At 32.6% G+C, this 21925-nt stretch overlaps 2 protein-coding genes across 2 annotated transcripts; one reads left to right on the forward strand and one right to left on the reverse strand.

Moving 5' to 3' along the window:
* The first annotated feature begins 13 nt into the window (after nt 1-13).
* On the forward strand, nt 14-889 carry LOC106721762 (uncharacterized protein DDB_G0287625). Its single transcript, XM_014516805.2, has 2 exons — nt 14-161; nt 387-889. Exons 1-2 carry the CDS (start codon nt 14-16, stop codon nt 887-889), a joined length of 651 nt encoding a protein of 216 aa, XP_014372291.2.
* Nucleotides 890-10160: 9271 nt separating this feature from the next.
* Nucleotides 10161-21696, reverse strand: LOC106707692 (neuronal PAS domain-containing protein 4A). The gene is made up of 11 exons (XM_045682179.1): nt 21428-21696; nt 15607-15788; nt 15097-15170; nt 14916-15005; nt 14363-14551; nt 13843-14027; nt 12815-12921; nt 12374-12524; nt 11909-12214; nt 10877-11022; nt 10161-10400 (listed from the first exon to the last, which is right to left on the reverse strand). Exons 1-11 carry the CDS (start codon nt 21436-21438, stop codon nt 10216-10218), a joined length of 1626 nt encoding a protein of 541 aa, XP_045538135.1. The 5' UTR covers nt 21439-21696; the 3' UTR covers nt 10161-10215.
* Between the last annotated feature and the right edge of the window lie 229 nt (nt 21697-21925).

Genomic DNA, 21925 nt, shown 5'->3' on the forward strand with positions numbered 1-21925 from the left:
ATTTAAATTATTTATGGCCGTTTTATTTTGTCAGGCTTGTTATCATGCTAAGGTTTGTGTTCATAACGCTGTGGAGAAATGTGGTATTGATTCTAAAGGAAAATTGCGCAGGTTCATCGACTCCTGTGATATAAAAGAATATAACTGTCTAAAAGGAACTGGTGAGCTTTAACATTTTTTTTAATTTTCAATCTACATATATTATGATAAATTAATCCGTGTATTCCTAAATATTATTGTGGTTCTAACTGCAGTCGTACTTGTATTAAAAATATTGCCGTCGCTGTTGTATCAAAGTCAATGAAAGGGATGGCAGTATGAGTTAATGCAAGTGTTAATACTGTGAAGCTCTAGCATTAAGGTAAAATAGATTAAAAATATTTCAGATTTTGAGAAGACACTTTTTGAGAAATGCGCATCACTACCTTCACCTAAAGAAGATAGAAAGAAACAGGACAAAATGAAAACAAAAGATAACGAAGAGGTTGATAGTCAAAGTGAAGAAAGCTCTGAAACAACAACAAAGAAATCAGTTGGGAGCAAAAATCAAAATAATAATTCAAAGAAGAAGAAAGTTAAAGCAGATAAAAAAGAAGAAAATTTGAAAGTAGAAAAGGAAGACTCGGCAATCACTGATCAAGAAGAAGGATCTGTGCCACAAGTTAATCCAGATCAAGCAAATGGCGTTTCAGGAGAAAACGTTGAGAAAGTAAAAAGAGGACCTGAAAGAAATAATAAAAATAAAAATGTTTCGAAATCTCAATCGAATGTAGAAAATGATGGTACTGACTCTGAAGGAAACGTCAAAGATAACGATAATTCACAAAATAATGATAATGACAACAACGAGCATGACGAAGAAGTACATGAAGATAATAAAAAGGATTAAATAATAATAAATGCAACAATCTTCATAAAATACATTTTAAGATATAACTTACATTTAACATGTGTCAATTTAATTTGTGTCGAAAATAAATATGACATTTTAATCCGTTTCGAATTGTTTAATTGTCTTAACCTTCCGATACTAACATTTCAGGCGTTTCAATCCTTCTTACTATAATTATAATCAGCATCAGTAATCAGCATATAAATGCGCGTTATAATTAAAAACTGAGATATATTTTAACGGATGTTGGTGATTTAGTTTATCATATTAAAACTAATTATTCGTTTCTTTAATCCAGTATACTCGTCATCCGTTCGTAGAGAAGTATTGGTGCTGGAGAGCAAGGACTTGTAGAGAACCTAGAAAAGTAGTCTGTGCAGTAGACATACGGCGTAACGCAAAAACAATATTCCCGGACGATTGTAAAATGTACATGTACAATTGCCAACATAACCACGGTTAGTTATATTGACTACGTTTTTCGACTGCTGTGACAATTGTATGACACATAATGTCGTCTCTGTTTTTTTTTTGAAAAAAAAAAATGTAAGCGATGACAATTTAAGTCTCAATTAAGTCGAAACCAACAGTCATAAATGTATTTTACATTTATAGTGCCACAACGTTATCTAGCCCGGTAAGAGAGGCGCTACTATCGCGGTTAGTTCTGTAAGAAAATCTAATATATAAAATTCTCGTGTCACAGTTTTCGTCACCGTACTCCTCCGAAACGGCTTGACCGATTCTCATGAAATTTTGTGAGCATATTCCGTAGGTCTGAGAATCGGCCAACATCTATTTTTCATACCCCCCCCATTTAGTTTTTTTTAACTGCGCGCGGACGGAGTCGCGGGCGACAGCTGGTATATTATAAAATCTACTCAGGCACAGGAATTGACACAAAAGAAAAAAATTACAAGACAGCTACAGTAGGAAAGGGATTTGTTTTTCTAGCACTTTTTATTGTACAGAGGGGCTCTAGTGAGCTGTCATAATTTAGTTTGATTTACGCCCACCAGGTCAGATAACTTTGTCGGTTTGTAGTTCGCATAAGATATAGATAAACTCTTTTGTAATATAGACTCATTTGTTTTAGATTTCACTGGAACTGATATGTCGAAATGTTCTGACTTAACTCTTCATTGAGTTTTAATTTATAAAAAATTATGATCGCTGCTTGAGAGAAATACAGATCTGTCCCCAGATTGATTATTTGAAATATTGTAGATTGTAAATTGAGGTAGAACTTTAAGATATCCGAAATAGTTTTATTATAAACGCCCTTTTAAGATTCATAAAATTATTCTTTTGTTAAAAGTTTTTAGTTGTCTCATTTCGTTTGTTGAAAATATGATTGTAGAGCCTTATTTATATTTCCTATCAAAGCGCCATCTATTTACTTATTCCTTTACTAAAGCTTCTGGCTATACCTTGTTTGTCTTTTGGTGCCTAGTTTTAGTTGTTAAATGAATTTCTTTTCACAAGATGGCAATATTAGTATTTTATTGCTAGTACTTATTTTATTTTAACGTATCTACATGGTTAATTATTACTGTAATATGACTTGTAGTAATCGAATATTAAAAGTGCTTTTCTGTATTTACCGATTTTAAATTGCCTTTATAAAGGTATTAATTTATGTTAAATGTTTATTTAATTAAATATAAAATAACAGTTTAATATTAAACATATCTATAAGTTTAGGTAACTATTTAGTAACAATTAACTACGTATAAAATTATATACAGTTACAGAAAGCTAGGTTTTCCATCCATATTCCAGACTCTATCTACTACAAAGTTTTTTTCATGTTGACATTATTATCCTTTATACTCTTAAGGAGTTTTAACTTAAGCAATTAACTGAACTAAACTGAGAGCTTCGTAGTTATTTAATGTACGAAACATTACAGTTTCTGAGTTTCACCTGCGTACAGCAACTGCGAAATAGTTCGCAACAAGACCCAACTGTTACCTTTTAAAGTGAAAATGTCAGCTTATTGTGTTCGAGATTAGATAGTCCGCACTCCGCACCCACTTCACCTGTTTTTCTCACGATCCCCATTGTTTGGATGACGTAAGATTACCGTTTATGTTCACAGTAAGACATGGTGAATGAATCGTTACTTGATCCTTAAAATAAGCACTAGATATTTTTTTAATTTAATTTCGCAAGATATTAAATATAACTATAATTATTATTCTTGCTATGGGACTTACTCTTGGGATATTTAAAACTGTGAAGCAAGAGATTTTAAAAAGGTCATTTTAGCTGGAGCAAAAGTAAAGTTGATTCAGAATTTAAGTTTCATACTTAAACTATGCCATACAACTTAAATAAATTTACAAAATACTTTTTGACCATTAATAAGTACATCGTAATTATTAAAATGAATAAAATGTTTGATACTAAAAAAAACTAAGTCAATTTGTCGTCAGGGTTGGGTTCGGATTGTATCTCGTTTATTGTCTTTGATACTAGTATTTACATTGTGATTTCTATTTCTACCATTAATAATATATCACGTAACAAATAAAGTCTGATTGTTATCCGGTTTCAGCGTCATGCTGCGCCATTGTACTATTTTTGCATATTCTTTGTCACTTATAGATAACCTATTTTGATTTAAAATAATGATTTCGTTTTTTAAAATTTCATTTCATCATATCTAGTTAGAATACTTCCTGCAGTTATTTAATACCGATGTTACTACTGCTGTAAAGATTTTTTTCCTAGTTATTTTGATGGAGCTTTTCCTTCCATTTAATTAACGGTACTGTATAAACAAAGATAAAAGGGATGCCGAAAGTAAACGTTTGATTTCTAACAGTTCCGACAAAAATATCGATATTATCTATCTATCGATAAGTAGTTGTATGGATATCGAAAATTTAAAGCGATTTAAATTCAGTTGCGTCGTCGGGGCACGCGTTGAAAAGCGTGCGTTCAAGCGATTAGTAATAGAAAGGGTGAAAACAAAGAATAATTTTATTTACTAATCAAAAATTCAGTGAGTAGACTTGAGTCGTGTATGCGCCGCGCACACGTGGCAATAGACATGAAAATCGTGCGTTTAAAAGAAGTTCATAGTGATGTACTACAGTGATCGCTCGATATATTTTTGTAAGATATCCAACAATCCATTCTATTTTGTAACATACATAAGGGTGAACGTATTGAAGTCTTTTCTGTGTTGTAGCTTAAAGTTACACTTGTAGAAGTAAAAATGTTTATTGTGAATTATACGTTTCCATGGCACAGTCAGTTTTTTTTTTTGTTTTTTATTTAAATTCAAAATATAGATACAACATAATACATAAGGTTAACTTCATTGACTATATTAAAATGTAATATTTTATAAATATCAATAAATTTCTACATAATATATTTTTATTTACAATTAATTTTAAAAAGAGACCAGTATTTAGGAGTTCGGAACAGTTTGTTCCGAATCTTTTATATATTTATTTTGCATAAACAAATTATCGACATGCAGATCGTCGTTCATTATAGAACGAGAGCATCACTATTGTGAAAGTCGAGTCGGCGTCGTGCGCTACCCTGTCGATTGTTTTCAATATAGGTTCATTTCGTTTAACACGAATAAAGAAATCTGCTTGTGCTTTGACGGTAACGTGTTTTGTATTCATTGTAACACATTAGTGGACTTCAACTCTGCATTTCTGCGCCGTGATTATAATAATTATGTTCCTTATTGGAGTTTTTCTGAATCAATTGTGAGTGCAATAATCTGATGTGTTATTTATGGTCTCAGTATAAAACGATTATTTCATTACATAATATTTGTATTTTATTATTCTGCGACGTTGTTTCCTTTGGTTGATATCCGTTTAAATCTTATCTTACAATCAGTTTGTAAAAATTTATTTATTGAACATTAAAACTACTATTTAATGATGGTCAGTACAGTGGATTCAGTCAAAGTGGTAATAGTTTATTTTTTTAAATATTGCTAGAATTATTTTGGTCTAATTTGTGTGGAGGAGGAAGCTGGAAAATATATATTTTTTTATTAAAGAGATACTCATCTTATCATAATAACCATCTTTCGTTCTTTTATACCTAGACTGTAGATATTTTGAGGACTTTAACTAAGGTCCCAGCGATGTAATTTTGAAACAATAAGGAAACAAAATGTGAAATGGAAACACGGTTATACTTTTACAGGTAATCATGACGTTTGAGTGGATGAATGATTGATTTGTTTAATTTCTATGTATTTGATATAATATTTAGTTGCTTTTTATTCCGTATTGAAATATAAATATTACACAACTCACCCCTGTAAACCCAGTGGGGTAGGCAGAGATCACGGACCTCCATTTGATGTGGCCAAATGAATTTCCGCAATCCACGTTTGCGTCGACGTCTTTTTCTCCCGGCAATTCACACATATGTGCAGGTTGCATCACGATGTTTTCCTTCACCGTACGAATGTCGGATAAATGTACATATGTAAATTGAAAATCGAAAATCACATTGATGTACCAATTTCAGGATGCATTCCGTACTAATTACGGGGCGGGATTCGAACCCAAGACTTGCAGATTGCAAGTCAAGTGCTAAACCCCTGAGCCATCGATGCTCCCTTAGCCATCGATACTATAAATATTACGTAACAATTAAATTGCTTTTATTGTTTCCCGGTCGATAACAATATAGACGTCGTCCGCCGCGCTATCCCCGCATAATCTATCCGCGTTCCTATTTTCCTTTTTAAACGGAATCCAGGATGTGTGGATATTTGCATGAATATTTATCACATATATTGTCGGTTATGTCGTAAACCGCATTTCAATGCATTTTTATCTGACACTTTGACTACGTTAGCGTTCTGCTGATGTTTTATGACTCTTGCAGATTTTACGTAACCGTTGTTATTTTGCATTACTTACCGTGTATTTCAGAAACAAAAATCACCGCTTGAAACATATTTTTATCTATATTTTGTCAAAGATAATGACAGAGTTAGACCTCAGAAACTCACTGTTATACTTATTATATACTTGTTCCTTTTAATTTTGTGAGAGAAAACTTTAAATATCGTTATCGAATTACAAAGTCAGGTTGGTAGAACTATTTTACATGTTTTCATTTGTAGCCTTCAGTATTTAAAGGTTCTTGTTAGATTATTAGTTACCTGTAATGATTTATGTACGTAGATACTTTATGTTGGTAGTACATAATAGATATATAAAGTTTGAGTTCACTGAAAGGAAATTGTGTTCTAAATTTTTGTGTTTGACTAATAATTATTAATACATTTATTAAGTTGCTCTATCTTGTATATTTCAATGTTAATTATTTTTAAATCTTTATACTAAATATCTTACCCTTATGAGACTGAATGACTTTCCTATATTCTAAAGAGGGGCAATTATGTTAAGAATTTACGATACCAATTATGAAAGCAATAACAGATATAATCAAAGTTAATACTAATCACGTACTGGTGTGTTTACAAGAGAGTTTAATGAGTAAGCCGCCAGCGTTGATTATAGAGAAACGGACTAGGCAAAGAGCAATCATTGAATTGAATAAATTCTGGCACTTTTCGCTTTGGGTGTGGAAAAGGTGGCAATGTGTACACATCGTGCTTATGTAAAATGAAATATCTTTATGTAATCATACTGTCTGAGAAATGTATACACTTTTACAGAACGAGTACACAAGCAAGCAGGTTTCGAATTTATTGTTCTTTTTTATTTGACAATGACCGCGCGCTTGACAGATCCTGTCTCTTAAAAATCAAATGCCTACGGTTGGCATGGCATTCCCACGGCTATACTAACTGCGCTAAGCATAATTTATTAATTTGTTTTCAGCTAACGAATTGCGCTAATGCGAATCCGCTCGCTGCCTCCAAAGTACCGGGGATTTGTCATGCAATATGTAACAATCGGTTTTATTGGATACATTAATCGAATCATTGAATATTTATTAACTAACAGTGACTGTCGTAACAACAGATTTTTTTTAACGTAAACGTCGTTTCTCAAAACTAAGAAACCATATTCTTGTCTCAGTTCACAAACTAACGGTTACATAACCATGTTATAATTGAATGAATTTGCAATTAAACGGTTGTACCCATAAATCCCTCAGGATCATATCACAAAGTCGAACTCTGAATCTTACTAATTTTATAAATGCGAAGCTTAGATGGATGGATGTTTGTTACAAGGTATCTCCAGAACGGCTGCATGGATCTCGATGAAATTTAGTATAAACTAGCTTTTACCCGCGACTCCGTCCGCGCGGATTAAAAAATAGAAAACGGGGTAAAAATTATCCTATGTCCGTTTCCTGGTTCTAAGCTACCTGCCCACCAATTTTCAGTCAAATCGATTCAGTCGTTCTTGAGATATAAATAGTGTAACTAACACGACTTTCTTTTATATATATAGATGTAGAACACAGTCTGGAAGAACACATAGGCTACTAATTAAGTTTTTTTTAATTGCGCGCGGATGGAGTTGCGATTGACAGTTAGCATTATTATAATCTCAATTGGTTGTAAAAGTTTTTCTTATTTATAACTATTACAGGTATTATATAACATTAAAAAACATTGCTTATTCTTGCATAACATCATTCACATTAAGATACGAAGAGGTGTACATATCGTTTAATATTCTACTAATGAATGTGTCGCTGAGATCTGATATTAATAATATAAATACGATTAAACTAATTAAATTGAATAGATCTTTGAATTGTAAACAATCGAACTGTAAATAAAATAAACAACATAATCACGCCTGTAACCCTGCGGGGTAGACAGAGATTACGGAATTCGAATTAGTGTGATTATTATTCCACATTCATATACTTACCTTACTTTAGAGTGCTCTTAAGACATACAGTCTTTTCTTAGCTTAATTTGGTGGGTTGGCTGTCTGACATGACCAAAACTGCCAAACAGTATGTCGTCAGCTCGAAACACACTTCCCTAATGAGGGGCTCGAGCCTAGTCCACCTTTGGAAAGACTAGGCCTTAGTCAACCAGTGCGTATTCATTGAATAAACATATTAGTTGAATTTCTTCGCAGATATGTGCAGCTAATAAAAAAAAAACATAGTTAATAATCTATTAATTGCGTAGGTCACAGATTGGAGCTGCTGTATAGGTAATCCAGGGTGGGTTGTGGATCACGTAGCCTGTTGGCTATCAATAATTCATCACAGCCACGGTCCGTCAGGCAAGATTGCAATAACAATGGATCAGGGGCGCACCGGAGCTTTTGTGGTATAAGCCATTAGCGGAGACGTAATAATAATAATATCAATATTGGTTACTTTTATATGCTGGCTGTTAAAGGTAAAGACTGCTGGCCCTATTTAAAATTTAATAATATAAAGATTAGAACTTGGTTTAATATACTACTAGTTGTCCCCTGAGACTCTGTCCGCGTGGTATTAAAAAAGCTTAATAAGTAGCTTATGTATTCTTCTAGACTATGTTCTATGTCTGTGCCAATTTTCATCAAGATTCGTTCAGTCGTTCTGGAGATACCTTCTAATAAACATATATCTATCCATCCATCCAAACGTAAAAGTAACTAAGTTGATGTATTTGTTCAGCGTAATATAATGGATTCATTTGCTTTCACATTTAGAACCTTAAGTACACGTACATTTCTATAGCTTCAAATACCTAAATAATACAAATTAAATATTTATCACTTAATTTTTGTTTCTCTTACTATCGGAAGTATAATGTTGAGGATGGTATACGAGTATTGGTATACTTTAAAAACTGGAATGTTATTATTATGGCCCACTATATATTTATTATATCACCCTTTTATCTTATTGGCATAGAAATAGAAGATTTTAATAACTCGTTTAATTGACCATTTGAACTATTTTCAAATCGCCTATAAATTGTACCACACGTTAGCGGGCTTAGCTTTTGTCTATTTGACGGCTAAAGTGCCACCAGCACAACTTGATCCTTCTCGTTACATTTAAGTGAGACTTTTGCTGTAATTCTACAAAGGAAAGTATACAACGGCATAGGTCTGGACAACTGGACGTGTAGAGCTTTACATCTATTAACAGCTCTGGTACTGGCTGTTAATGTGTCGAATGCATTTTAAATAATTCGAGCTACTTATGCAATTCTACTGGGATTGGGGTTTAACGTTAGCCAATACTAAGTAATTGTTACTAGTATTTACTTACGTACATATTAATTTCGATGACCTTGCGTTTAGAATACAACATGTAAGGAAGTGTTAAACGGTATTTATCTGATTAATAGTGGATTTCTGAGACCAAAATCGTTTATGTTTCTATGTTCTAATCGATATGTTTTAAACAGAGATTTTGAGCTCAAAAACCAACGATAAATCTTTAGTTTAAAGCTTTAGATGAATAATTAAAGTTGAGAAAATATTATATATACTACAATAGATGGAAAGTTTAAAATACGGTAAGTTTTTTTTTATACTTTAGGTCCTCAAATTATAGCTTATTGCTTTGTTAATAATGTTTAGGAATTTCTTTCATTATGAATACGAATTTGGAAGTTTTAAAATAAAGCACAGATAAACTTATCAATAGGTTTATTTATGTAAAACTTGGTTTATTTACCTAAAAGCGAAATAGGACAAACTGTTACATTGATATAAATTATTTACAAAATAATTCACTATAAATAATACATTTTACATAACTAAAATTACACTATTCCTTTGGAATACAATGCACAAATATTTGGACGGAACTGTTTTCCACATATTATTATAAATAAATATGAAAATATCTTACATTTGTTTAAACCTTATTTAAAAATACTGAGACATTTATTTTAATTCTTAAATATTGACTAACAATATTGTTTCTCATGCCGATATTTTTTAAATCAATTTTTATACAAAATAGTTTTTCTTTCAAGTTGATTTTTTGATAAAAAAAATAGAAGAGAGTTCATCAAAATAACTAATTCACAATAATTATCAACCACCGTATCTTAGATTTACAAGGAACACACTGGCAAACAAAAATATTGAACCCACCTAGTACACTGCCGCGAAAGCAAACCTGGACTGAAATCGGAACCAATATAAGTTTGGTTTATTTAACAGAACCATTTAGCAGCGGCCTCAGCTGGCCTTGGAACTCCAATGCCGTGATACTTGACTTATTGTAGTCTCTATTTTTTCAAAGATAATTTTATTTTTTATTTATTTAAAAACAATGTACGGGATGGCAAATTAAGTTCCATTATCGCTATGTTTTCGCTTCGCTTCAAATCCGGTTCGCTTTCGCCTATGTGCTAGAGACGTATACCTTAATTAAGTGACCATTGCCCTCTCGGGTGGCATTGGTAGCATATTGTATGTGAATCTTTGTCCGTAATCACTAAGTTTTAAGGTAGTGTCCGACCAAGGTGGGCTTGGGTTCCAACGGTCCATGCCATCTGTACCTTCTAATTGTAGAGTAGCGAGACGCATTCGTTTAGCTGCTGGATATTCCATACCTGAGATAAAAAAAACATGTTTAATACCATGTGACGTTGGCGATTAGTGTTGTTTTGAAGTAACTTTGTAGTACAAATGTAAACGGGGAACCTAGCACAAATATTTGTGATAATCGCTTTCGCATCGTCATCGTCCATTATGTCAAAATTAGTATGAGATTTTTGGTGTACTTTTCACCAGGTAGGGGGCGCTACACAAATTATGATACAAATTCTGTCGTTGACGATATGATGACGATTGAAAATGTTTTTAAAATTATACCGTAACCATTGAATATTGTTACAAATGAAAGCTTTAATTTCGTAAACAACGAAACATCATTTACATTGCATTAAGGTCTGAGTTACCTATGCTACAAAAAAAAAATAATTTAAATATTTTCCAATGACAAACATTCGATGGAAACTGTGACATGTAATGCAGTGAAATTGTACACGAATAATGTTAACAAAGTGTAGACAACAGAAGCACTCACTCTCTAACGTTCCAGCGGGACAGAGTTCTTGTGTGTAATTGACTCTTTGATATTGTTCGTAGTATTCCCTCTTGCCTTGGTGTGGATACGTATACATACTGCTGTTCACGATCATCTCCTGAGCCGCTTCGTAGTGATGTGGCGATCTGGACACAAACATTATCGAATATGAAGGATGTATTTATATATATTATCTGTTAAAATTATTTAAAACTTCTTTTTTAATAACTGTTCAATATTGTAATACAAATTAACTAGTAGTTTCAAAGCGCTGACACGATAAAGAAAGACTTTATAAAATGTAGCAAAGATTTATAATCGAGTAACTTCATTCCGACTTATTTTTCTGTGATCTTTTTATATTTGATTTACTTCACAAAGTTTTCTTTTTATATTCAAAAATTGTAAATGATCAATTTGAAACCTTATTCCAATATTAATAGGTGTTACATTAAATTGAAATAGTTTTCAAGTAAGTTGGTGAGCGCAGGTTTACAATAAATATGGTAATGAAAGGTGTCAAATTACTCGGACGGACATACGGACGGACGGGGTGATGATTTTCTTATTTATATTCCATCCGGCGATGATATGACGAGAACAAATTGTGTTTAGTGACCTTGTTTTTGAGAGACTTGTTTTTTTATTGTGTGAACATTTAATGTAAACAAATATAGAAACGATACCGTGAAATTTGTGGACACATGTATTAGTTTGTTATTGATATTAATTTAAATTATAACTTTATTGTATTTTATTTAATTCAATGAAGATAATTGATATTAAAAAGTTCAATTCAATTACATAAATACACAAATAAACGTTGCTTTCTTTTTTTCTCTTCTAACATTTTGAATTTAGAAACAATACAAATTAAATACAACTATTAAACGTGTGTTCCTGAAACCAAAATCTCCGTTTAAAACATATTGTTATCTCTGTTTTTTTAAAGATAATGACAAGGATGACGATATGTTTTATACACAGTTTTTGGACTCAGAAATCCACGATAAATAGGTTAAAATATCATACCTCTCTTCACTTATCGTAGACTGTGGCGAGTGGGTTGAATAATCTACAGGCCCTCTATCCGTGTATATCCTTTCACATCCGTACTCTTCCGGTTTATGGGTAACATATGTTGATATGTGATATCCATTGAAATCCATTTCCGCGTTCTCGATATATGGATACGGTTCTTGGTATGGATCTTGATAACACTGGTCTCGTCTGAAGAATTTCTGACAGCGTGGGTCGAGCATACCACAGGGTTGGTTCTGGTATCCGTAATACTGGTATAACCACGAATTGGCTAACATTATTGCCGCTTCTTCTTCACTAAACACATTAAATACTTATTATTGAGAGAAAATTAATTATTTATAATTATAATGAAACTGACAAAGGTTGATGATGTCAATGACACTTATATTTTGTCATTTGTTTCATAAAATAATTAGATACTATTTTCTATGATTACAAGAGCATGTATTTTACCTTAAGACCTGATTAGTAGCTACTATAATTTGCCGTGGTGTGTCCGCCGCGTCTTTGACTTGTAACACGACGTGTACCCATACGAACTGACCACATCTTTGTTGCAATTTCACTAACAGAATACAACATTTATCTTGCTCTGATTGTGTTACTGTAATAATAAATTAAATTAGAACACTATCTATGGTAAGGTTACAACTTTATTTATTTAATTGTCATCTTCCTGGTCTTATATCAATCGTGTGGGATCGGCGCAAAAGGTTTTATAAACCTAAATTTTTGGGCTTAATTTTTACGGCCGCTTGCCTGACGCCAACCCAAGTAGGGTGAGTTAAATCAATCAAAAAAGAAATGTAATATAACTTTATTTAATTTTCTTTGATTTAATATAAATGAAAATTTATAAATAGTCATAATTTGAGTAGATTAAATTAATCTTACATAATCTATGTTTCGTTTGTGCATCCCGCAAACTGTCCCAATGGAGGATTTGATACCAGGACACATCGACTAGTTCCGCTTTCTTCCAACCCAAATACCATTCACCACTGAAACAATAGATCAAATTTTAGAAGATAAAAACCGTCGTACAAAATGTAAATTTTCGTAACACAGCGATTTTAGTCGCTAAGAGATTTAGGCAATACAATATCAAAGAGGTTTGTACACAGCCACGCGTCAACGCCTTTTTGTTCTTCAGTCGCCAAAAACCAGTCGCTCGCAATCTGTTTGTCACGTACGTCGTGAGAAAAATCGCTCCGATGTTCAAGAAAGTAAAGCTAAATTATACAGTTGACATATAGTTGCCTATACTGACTGAATAGACGATTCGGGTCAACGATTCAACGACGCAAGGCGATACTCGCGACGCAACGATACAATATTAGTTTAAAGATTTCTTGACTTGGACCATACTAGACCATACTATACTAAGACCATAATCCGGATCTATTAATTAATCGAAGTTGTATTAAAAATACCGTTATCTAGCAACGTCCTGAAGAATTTAGACCGTTGCTAACGTTAAAGTTTTTTAATCTTTTTAAAACGAGTTCAATGAGCATGAATTTATTGCAAAAGAACTTTTTTCACTGAGGCCACTTTAGGTTGATTTTTCTAGAAAGACGGAACAAGCTTTGGTAATAGAAATGTTGACTGTTTATCCGACGTCGTCCATTTTAGATCCTAATGTAGCAAATATTACGCTCGTTTAATTTAATTACTAAATACTTTGACAATGCTGATGATTTAATCATTGCTGTTTTTTGAAACACCTGTATAAATTTAAGGTTATCTCAGTTTTTTAAAGGTCAGAGAAAGAGATGAATATATGTTTCTGTTAGTGTTTTAGCAGTGTAAATCCACGGTTATGAGTTAAAGTTGCAAATATTACTTATTTTGCGTACCAATTCAATTAGCGTTATATATATTTCAATGACTCGTATGTTTGTTGGTTTAGTATTGCTTACTTAGCGTCTATATGAAGTATCTTCATATCCATAGAGTGGACTGTTGTGAAGACGTTCGTAGCACCGTTGACAACGCACTCTCTCGTCTCAGGCATTGCTAGAGGCGTACATATAGCTAGGAATACTGGCTCATTACGACTGCATAGAGGCAGATATGAGACGTAGTGACCTCTGACGAGAACTACCTAAAACAAGAATTTAAGGTTAAAACTTTTATTATGATGCTATGGTGAGATGCTTTAAATTTAACAAAGAAGTCCTTAGAAAGTAAAAGAAGTCATTACTTCATTTAAAATAAGAATAAGAAATTGCATAAAAACTTTTTTATTGTAATATAATGCATTGTTCAAAAATTACATTTTTCTAGGCTGTTTTATTTTAACAAAGTGTTAGCCAGAAATATTGTTATTTAGTCATTTAAAAACACGATAAACGACTACAAACTTAGTTCAATGTTAAACGTATGACTTATCAGTGCGCAAATACTAAGTAAATATTTTACGATCCAATTTATACTTACTTTTTGGTCGCCAAATCTCATTTGTCGTCTTGCGTTCCTCGACACGTTCATTCTACAGAAGAAATGTCTACTCTTTGGTATATTTTCAGCCTCACCATTGCTCCCTCTATTTAGTTCAACCTGTACTGTTTGGTGATCCTGTCTGTCTATTATATCGTAAACACTATCTCCGTGTATCAATAAATCTTCCTAAAATATTATAACAGCATTTCACTATAAAGGTTCTAAGTACTACAACTAAATCTTACTGATATAAAAGAGAATAGTTAAATATGAATATTTAGACGTAGGATATGAATATAATATGAATATATAGATGTAGGACATAGTCTGGAAGAACACATAGGCTACTTAACGATTTTTTTAATTACATGCAAACTAGAATTAAAATATGTGTATAGTTTGTATAAGAAATTGCAAATGTATATTATGATATAACTTATTTTTCAAAGTCCTAAAAGGTGAAATGCTCATTGACATTAAGCTATAAGGTGACGTCATTGATACATCTAGCTTTGCTAATTCGATCTCACTAATGGTAAAAAGTACAAACCATGGAATGTCCTAAATATTCAGCGGCATTTTCCGATATGTATAACAATTTTCCGTTCTGTGTCATCATCATCATAAAACCGTTCATTGCCTGAAAAAAACATTGTAAATGTCAATAATACTGATTTTTATGGTTTCACTTTAACGGCTCGTAAACTTGAACAAATATATATGTATAATACCTTTGAAAATCCGATATTAGGTGTAGGAGTCGGTTGTTCTTGATACTGATAACTGAAGTCGTGACTTTTAAACACTAAAACAGAAAGAAAGACGGAATTATGGGTGAAGTAATAGCAAAGCGAGATAAGATAGCGAGCTAAATGCATTTTAAACGTCTTAATATGCCTTTTCGTGACTGAAGGTGAGCTGACAAAGTTTGGGAGACGGCACAGGGACGAGATGAAGGATAACGCGCGCGTGATGACAAGAGAGATTTGGGACATGAGAAAAGATGCGGGGAAATCTTACGCGGATATACACGTGGAAAACTTTTATATGTTTAACTTTGTTGTAGAATTCGTAAAGGATTGTTTTATAGAAATTTCTTCTATATGACATATTTTAATCGTGTTTCACGTGTTTCAATAAAATAGTAAAAATATTAAAATGATGTTATGTTACTTTGACTAAAGAATCTTAATTTTAAAGTAAAAATTTATGAGCTTGTTATTCTTCAAGTTGATCCTGACCTTGTTGGAAGTAGTTCATCTTCCTGACGTAGACGCAGACGAGGGCCATGAGCTGCAGTTGCGAAAGACGCTGTCGGGTGGATGGCGGCAACGGCAGCAGGTCCCGCAAGTTGGAGATCTCAGCGTTGATAAGGTCTCGACGCATCTTACTCGCGCCCTTTGTCGACTTTGTTGGCTCGAATCTAAATGGAATATGGATAATGGATTCATGGGTATAAGCACCAATTTTGCAGATACATTCCCTTTTCTTAATAATTATTTAATACTATCTTTTGCCCGCAACTCCGTTCTCCCGCAAAGCTAAAATTACTTAATAAGTAGCTTATGTTTTCTTCCAGATATGTGCCAAATTTCATCATGATCCGTTGAGCCGTTCTGGAGATATTCTCAAACAAACATCTATCCATCTAAACATTCGAATTTATATTAGTAAGATTATTATTAATAATGAGCAATGACACACAGATATAAAAAGTAAGGTTAGTTAGTAGTAGGGGCTCAGTTTTCCGCAACTCCACGACAAGCGCGTATTTTGCGTGAAGGCAGGCTGTAGGTTTGTTAAAAGTAAGGTTGCAGGATTTTTTGCATTTTTAACGATCTAGTAATTTTAAAGTTAGTTGGGATTTGATAATTATATTTCTTTATTATTTTGATAGTAAACGAAAACATATTTGAAATTATGCATCGGCTATTATAATTTATACCATATGTAGGGAAATTATTTTCAAATGTTCTAGGATTTAAAACAATGTGCGGATATAATGTTCCGGACAGGTGTCAGAGTCGGCTTGTGAAGAAGTTATTTCCATATTCCGCGGATCTATTAGTTGCTTAACGGATACAGGATGTATCGATTTATTACATCAGTATACGGAAAATATTAAATCATTATGTAAATAACTTATACTTGTATTTATAAATTGTATACTTATATAGCAGAAAGGAATAATTATTGTTTTTGCGCGTGTTATGTATTCTTTACTTGTCTAGTCGTCGGTTTCACTGTAATAAGTTTTTAATTATGTGTATTTGATAGCTCAGATGTTTTACATTTTTTATCATATATCTTACTTATATTATAAATGCGAAAGTTTATATGGATGGATGTTTGTTTGAAGGTATCTCCGGAACGGCTCAACGGATCTTGATGAAATTTGGCACAGATGTAGAACATAGTCTGGAAGAACATATATTCTAATTGTTAAGTAGTTAAGTATTTTCCTTTAATTCCGAGCAGACGGAGTTCCGGGCGACAGCTAGTTTTTAATGAACCTGGCATTCTACGGTTAAAATAATACTACGATACAGTTCTGAACACATATGGCTATATCAGTTTTGTACTTTAAAAGGTTTTATATGTTTTATTAATGCAAACTTTTAAGTAACATTAAGTATTCCAAATAAATATCAAATAATCATACAGCCTGTACAACACGATGTAGCTTAATCAAAAGCATATCCGAAAAAGTTGTAACGGTAACAAAAACGGTAAAGGAAGTATCTTTCCTGCCATGTTAACATGCGTGTGCGCACGCGTATGGTCGGCGCATCACTGCGCGCGGCCCTTTCATCTCACCTGGGAGTCCTTTTTACAGTCCGACTTTTGTTTTTTATTTGTTTGAGCGATTAGGTTTTTTTTTGGCGTCGCGCTGATTGTGGGAAAAAATAAAGGATGATTGGTGCCGCTGTTGTTGCATTATAAAAGACTTAAGCTTTGTATTAAGTGATTGTTTGTTTTATTGGATGTTGATCAATGATTCTTGTCTTTAAGTGACTAAGCGGCGATTAAGGAGGTTTAAAATCATTTGAAATGTACTTTTGTAGTTATACAGAATGATAATAGGAATAGATTATGTAATAATACAGTAAAACTGTGTTTGATGACTAAAACTGGTTCTGAACTTATTTTTTTCATCATTAACTAGCTTTTACCCGCGACTCCGTCAGCGCGGAATAAAAAAAAAAGAAAACGGGGTAAAATTATCCTATGTCCGTTTCCTGGTTCTAAACTACCTGCCCACCAATTTTCAGTCAAATCGATTCAGCCGTTCTTGAGTTATAAATGGTGTAACTAACACAACTTTCTTTTATATATATAGATTAATAATACTTTTTATCAATTCCGAATTATGAACGCATTTTCGATCAGAAAGATACATAATTTATTTTGAACATCAAGTACAAATTTCAAAAGGAAATTATCAAAGGTTAAAGTATTCTAAAAAGAAATCCTTTAGAATTTCTCTTTAGGAATGTCCTCAAGTACAGAGGTTTTTGTAAGGGTCATAATAAGAGTGACCCTTGATGTTTTTATATATATAACAAATCAAGAATGTACCGGTGTAATGAGCAATCAGACAAAAAGTACATTCCTTACATACTTGTAGCCGTGAAATTCAAACGTTCACGGAACTTTGACTACTCGACCGTGTAAATTCTTCTCCGACACATTAACTTGTGAAAAAAAGCAGGGTTTAATGTCAGGATTACAAATTTAACTATATAACTATAAAAAACATAGACAGTGTTTCAATTAAATTTTAGCCTAAACATATTATCAACCTTTTCATCGCTCGCTGATACTAGACAGAAATCATGATTACGCGTAGGCTTTTAAAATGTAATTTCACCGGAAGTAGTTTGGTGATACATATTTAAGGTTAAAATATACTAATTTAACTATGTTGAGGTCCGTAATACCTATCAATTAGTGGTTATGTAAAGGGTTAAAATAAAGATTGCTTAACTATATTTTTGTAGTAATACAGAAAATGTTTACTCATCTTTCAATTAGAAAGATTTCAAATAGTAATTTAAAACAATAGTGCAACTTAATGCATTTGTAAGTTATCTTACGAACATTACAAAATCTAATGTTTAGATGGATGGATGGATGTTTGTTTGAAGGTATATCCGTAACGGCTCAACGGATCTTGATGAAATTTCGCACAGAAAAAGAATATAGTTTGGAAGAACACACAGGGTACTTATTACGTTTTTTAATCCCGCGCGGACGGAGTTACGGGCGACAGCTAGTATTATAATAACAGAACGGTGGATGCATTGGTTAGAGGATGTTCTGGTTCTTAGATACCTTGATAGTAATGTCGAAAATGTAAGACATTTGACATAATGACGGCCAGAACATTTAATCTATTTGATCACCCACTATCAGAGGCTCAGATCAGCGCGCTATGAATAGTTATAGTCAAGATGTTATGATCAGATTGATTCCTGAAGCATTTATTGTATTCTTTTGTTGATGTATTAGAATTATTAACAACGTTGTATTAGTTTTGTTGTTACTTATAATTATTTAGGGGGAGTTGTACGAGTAGTAAGGGTTTTTGGACACTTTTATGTTTTTAAATATCTTTACCTTTTGTGTTTTTCTTTAGGGTAAACTAACTTTCGGGAGAACAGCCGCATTGTCATTTTTATTTATTATTAAATTATATCCTTATGTTCAAAGTAATTCCATTATTCTTTAGAATACTATTCACCTAGACTGTCAGTAATTTATGATTTATAATGTTTTCGAAAAAAACCACGTACATTTTAAACTTCTAAAACTGAAACTTTAACGGCCGCCATATTTGTCATAGTTAATTAAACTTTCATTTACCTACTTGGTTATAGATTTTTCATAGTACATCCTAAGTAAGGACCTAGAGTTCCTTCCCATCCTACCCCACCATTCCTTACTTTGAAGAAGAAGAGAGTCTGGTTTCGAAGAGAAAGATATGCGGAAGATGAGAAGATGGACGATGGGAATTGGAGAACCTGATATAATCTAGAAATAGAAAGGCTGGAGGTTTCCACCTAATTTTATCGGCGAAGTCAAAGTCCAGACACTTCGCTGGACAGAATACTTGTAGGGATGAGAGAGGTCGTAGGGTGAAAAAACATAACTTAGAACACCGATTGGCTGCGGACCCAACGGTTTGACTAGTTGGCGAGATGTTGTGGAACTGGACTTGCGCGAGCTTAAAGGGATTGACTGGAAGGTGACGGTAAAGGATAAGCGGCGATGGTTCTCTTATGTCGACCCACTTTGAGTCGCTACACCAGCGCCGTAAGTAAGCGTATCTAAAAAAAGTGTATGCCGCATAGATACATAGTCGTGCTTAACTTCTGTCATCAAATGTGTGAATTGAATTAAATTTGAAACTACGTAATACATTGTGTACGCTGTATTTTCGTACAAGGCTATTTCAGTGTTACATAACAGTTTCATGGTGTTCAAAAAAAGCCGTGTCGTATGTTAAAAAGCAAGCGGCTTTGATACCTATTGTTGAACCAATTCAGACTATATTTCCTTATAAGGTCAATGTAATAATGTACTTTACCAGCATTTAACGGACTGACGTCGCGTTTAGCACTTAGGTAACAATGAAAATATTAACTTGTAGATTTGTGTGCTTTGTTTTTCACTATTAATGGCTCTATTTCGTAAAACAACTAGTACAATGTCTAAATGTAGTAAAGAAAGCTTTTATTTTGGTGTCTGTGGATATGATTAAATTTATTTTAAAACGATTGATTCGTCTTTTAAAACTTTTTAAAGCTTTTTGATAGAAAAGTGTAGAGCATGTTGTGAAGTTGAATGGGGGAACAGATGATATTTTGTTATTAAACATATTAATGTTCTCTAGTATTAGTACTTTGAAATGTTTTACAATAGGTACATAATTTTACTTAGGTAGGTACTGTAACTGTACTTGGATAGATTATGCCAATTTTAAAAATTTTAAATTACTGTAGCTTGCTATATAACATATGAGGATGGTGAGAAATGAACTTGTTATTAACACCTTATTTATTTATTTTTAATACATATTTAATTATTTTAATCTCGAAAACATTTTATTTAAAACAATTTATAAATTAGATTTATCTTATTAATATTATAAATGCTAATGTTTGCATGGATGGATGGATGGGTGGATGGATGTTTGTTTGAACCTATTTCCAGAACGGCTCAACGAATCTCGAAGTAATTTGGCATAGACGTAGAACATAGTCTGGATGGATACATAGGCTACTTATAATGTTTTTTATAATTCCGCTTGGACAGAGTCGCGGGCGACAGCCAGTTGAATAGTAAGTATTCTTGTGTATCTGGAAATACATTTATCTCCTTTTCGGAAACAACAAGACTTACAGGCCTTGGAAATAGAAAAGAACGTAATTACATTGTCACAGAAGAGCTAGAAGGAAGTTACTATTTAATTGTAATAAAAATTTTAAACAATTTCTATGTAGAGACTGTAACTTCTAGAAAGCTTATAAAGTTCAAAAAAGCTTTCATCAAATTCAAGGGTTGATGATACATGTATTGAGCACGATATTACCCTTTTGGTAAAAGGTTAAGGTTAAGGGTAAAGCAATGATACGAAAGTTAAGTAAGTTATAACTACTATAAGTTATTACTGTACATAAATGAAACTTCATGAGATCAAATTTATTAATTGCCTTACTATTTTGAAAAGCTAAAATGTGAAAAAGGTAAATTACTCAAAAGTATAATTATCCCTTAAACGATATTTCCCGGCGGTGCTATTAAAAGTAGTGCTATTGATTATATTAAACTTTCCTCTTTAATTAAAATTTTAGAATAACATTGGTTATTATATTTATGAAGCAATTTATTAAGATACTTAAGTAAGATTTATATACTTTAGTTAACTCGCATATACTTTTTGATTGCCTTAGTGCATGATTTAATAAAAATAATTAAGAAGAAATTAATGCTTTAACATAAACATAAAATTGAAATAATTATGATGCTACTAAAATAAAAAAGTAAAAAAACACTTACCTCAAAAACATCTTGAAAATAATAATAAGTCCTTTGACAACTAATACTTAAATTCACTATAACACTAACTTAAATAAAATTCATTTTATTTATTTTATTAGGATAATATTTTTACTGGGCAATTAAACACGACCACACAGACGGAGCGATGAGGTGTCAATGATAACTCAATCAGACTAACAACCCCGCACTCTAAACAATACTAATATTATAATTTGATTGTAAAAAAACCATAAACGGCACGTGCCTGACATATCTTATAAACTACACACACCGCGTATTACATTTACTTCCAGCTATACATTAAAATAAAACGATAATTCTTGCGTTTACTTTTTATAGGAATAATGATATTATGAAACTATCCCGAAGATACCACCGTGCGCGAGCGCATCGGGACACCAACTATAAAAGCCTCCGAGAAGCCTCTCTTTCACGCCTTATTTTTTTATCAATCGAAACACGCACCCGTGCCTTAACATCCATACCATGGGACAC

Source organism: Papilio machaon, chromosome 18, assembly GCF_912999745.1.
Source record: "Papilio machaon chromosome 18, ilPapMach1.1, whole genome shotgun sequence".
NCBI lineage: Eukaryota > Metazoa > Arthropoda > Insecta > Lepidoptera > Papilionidae > Papilio > Papilio machaon.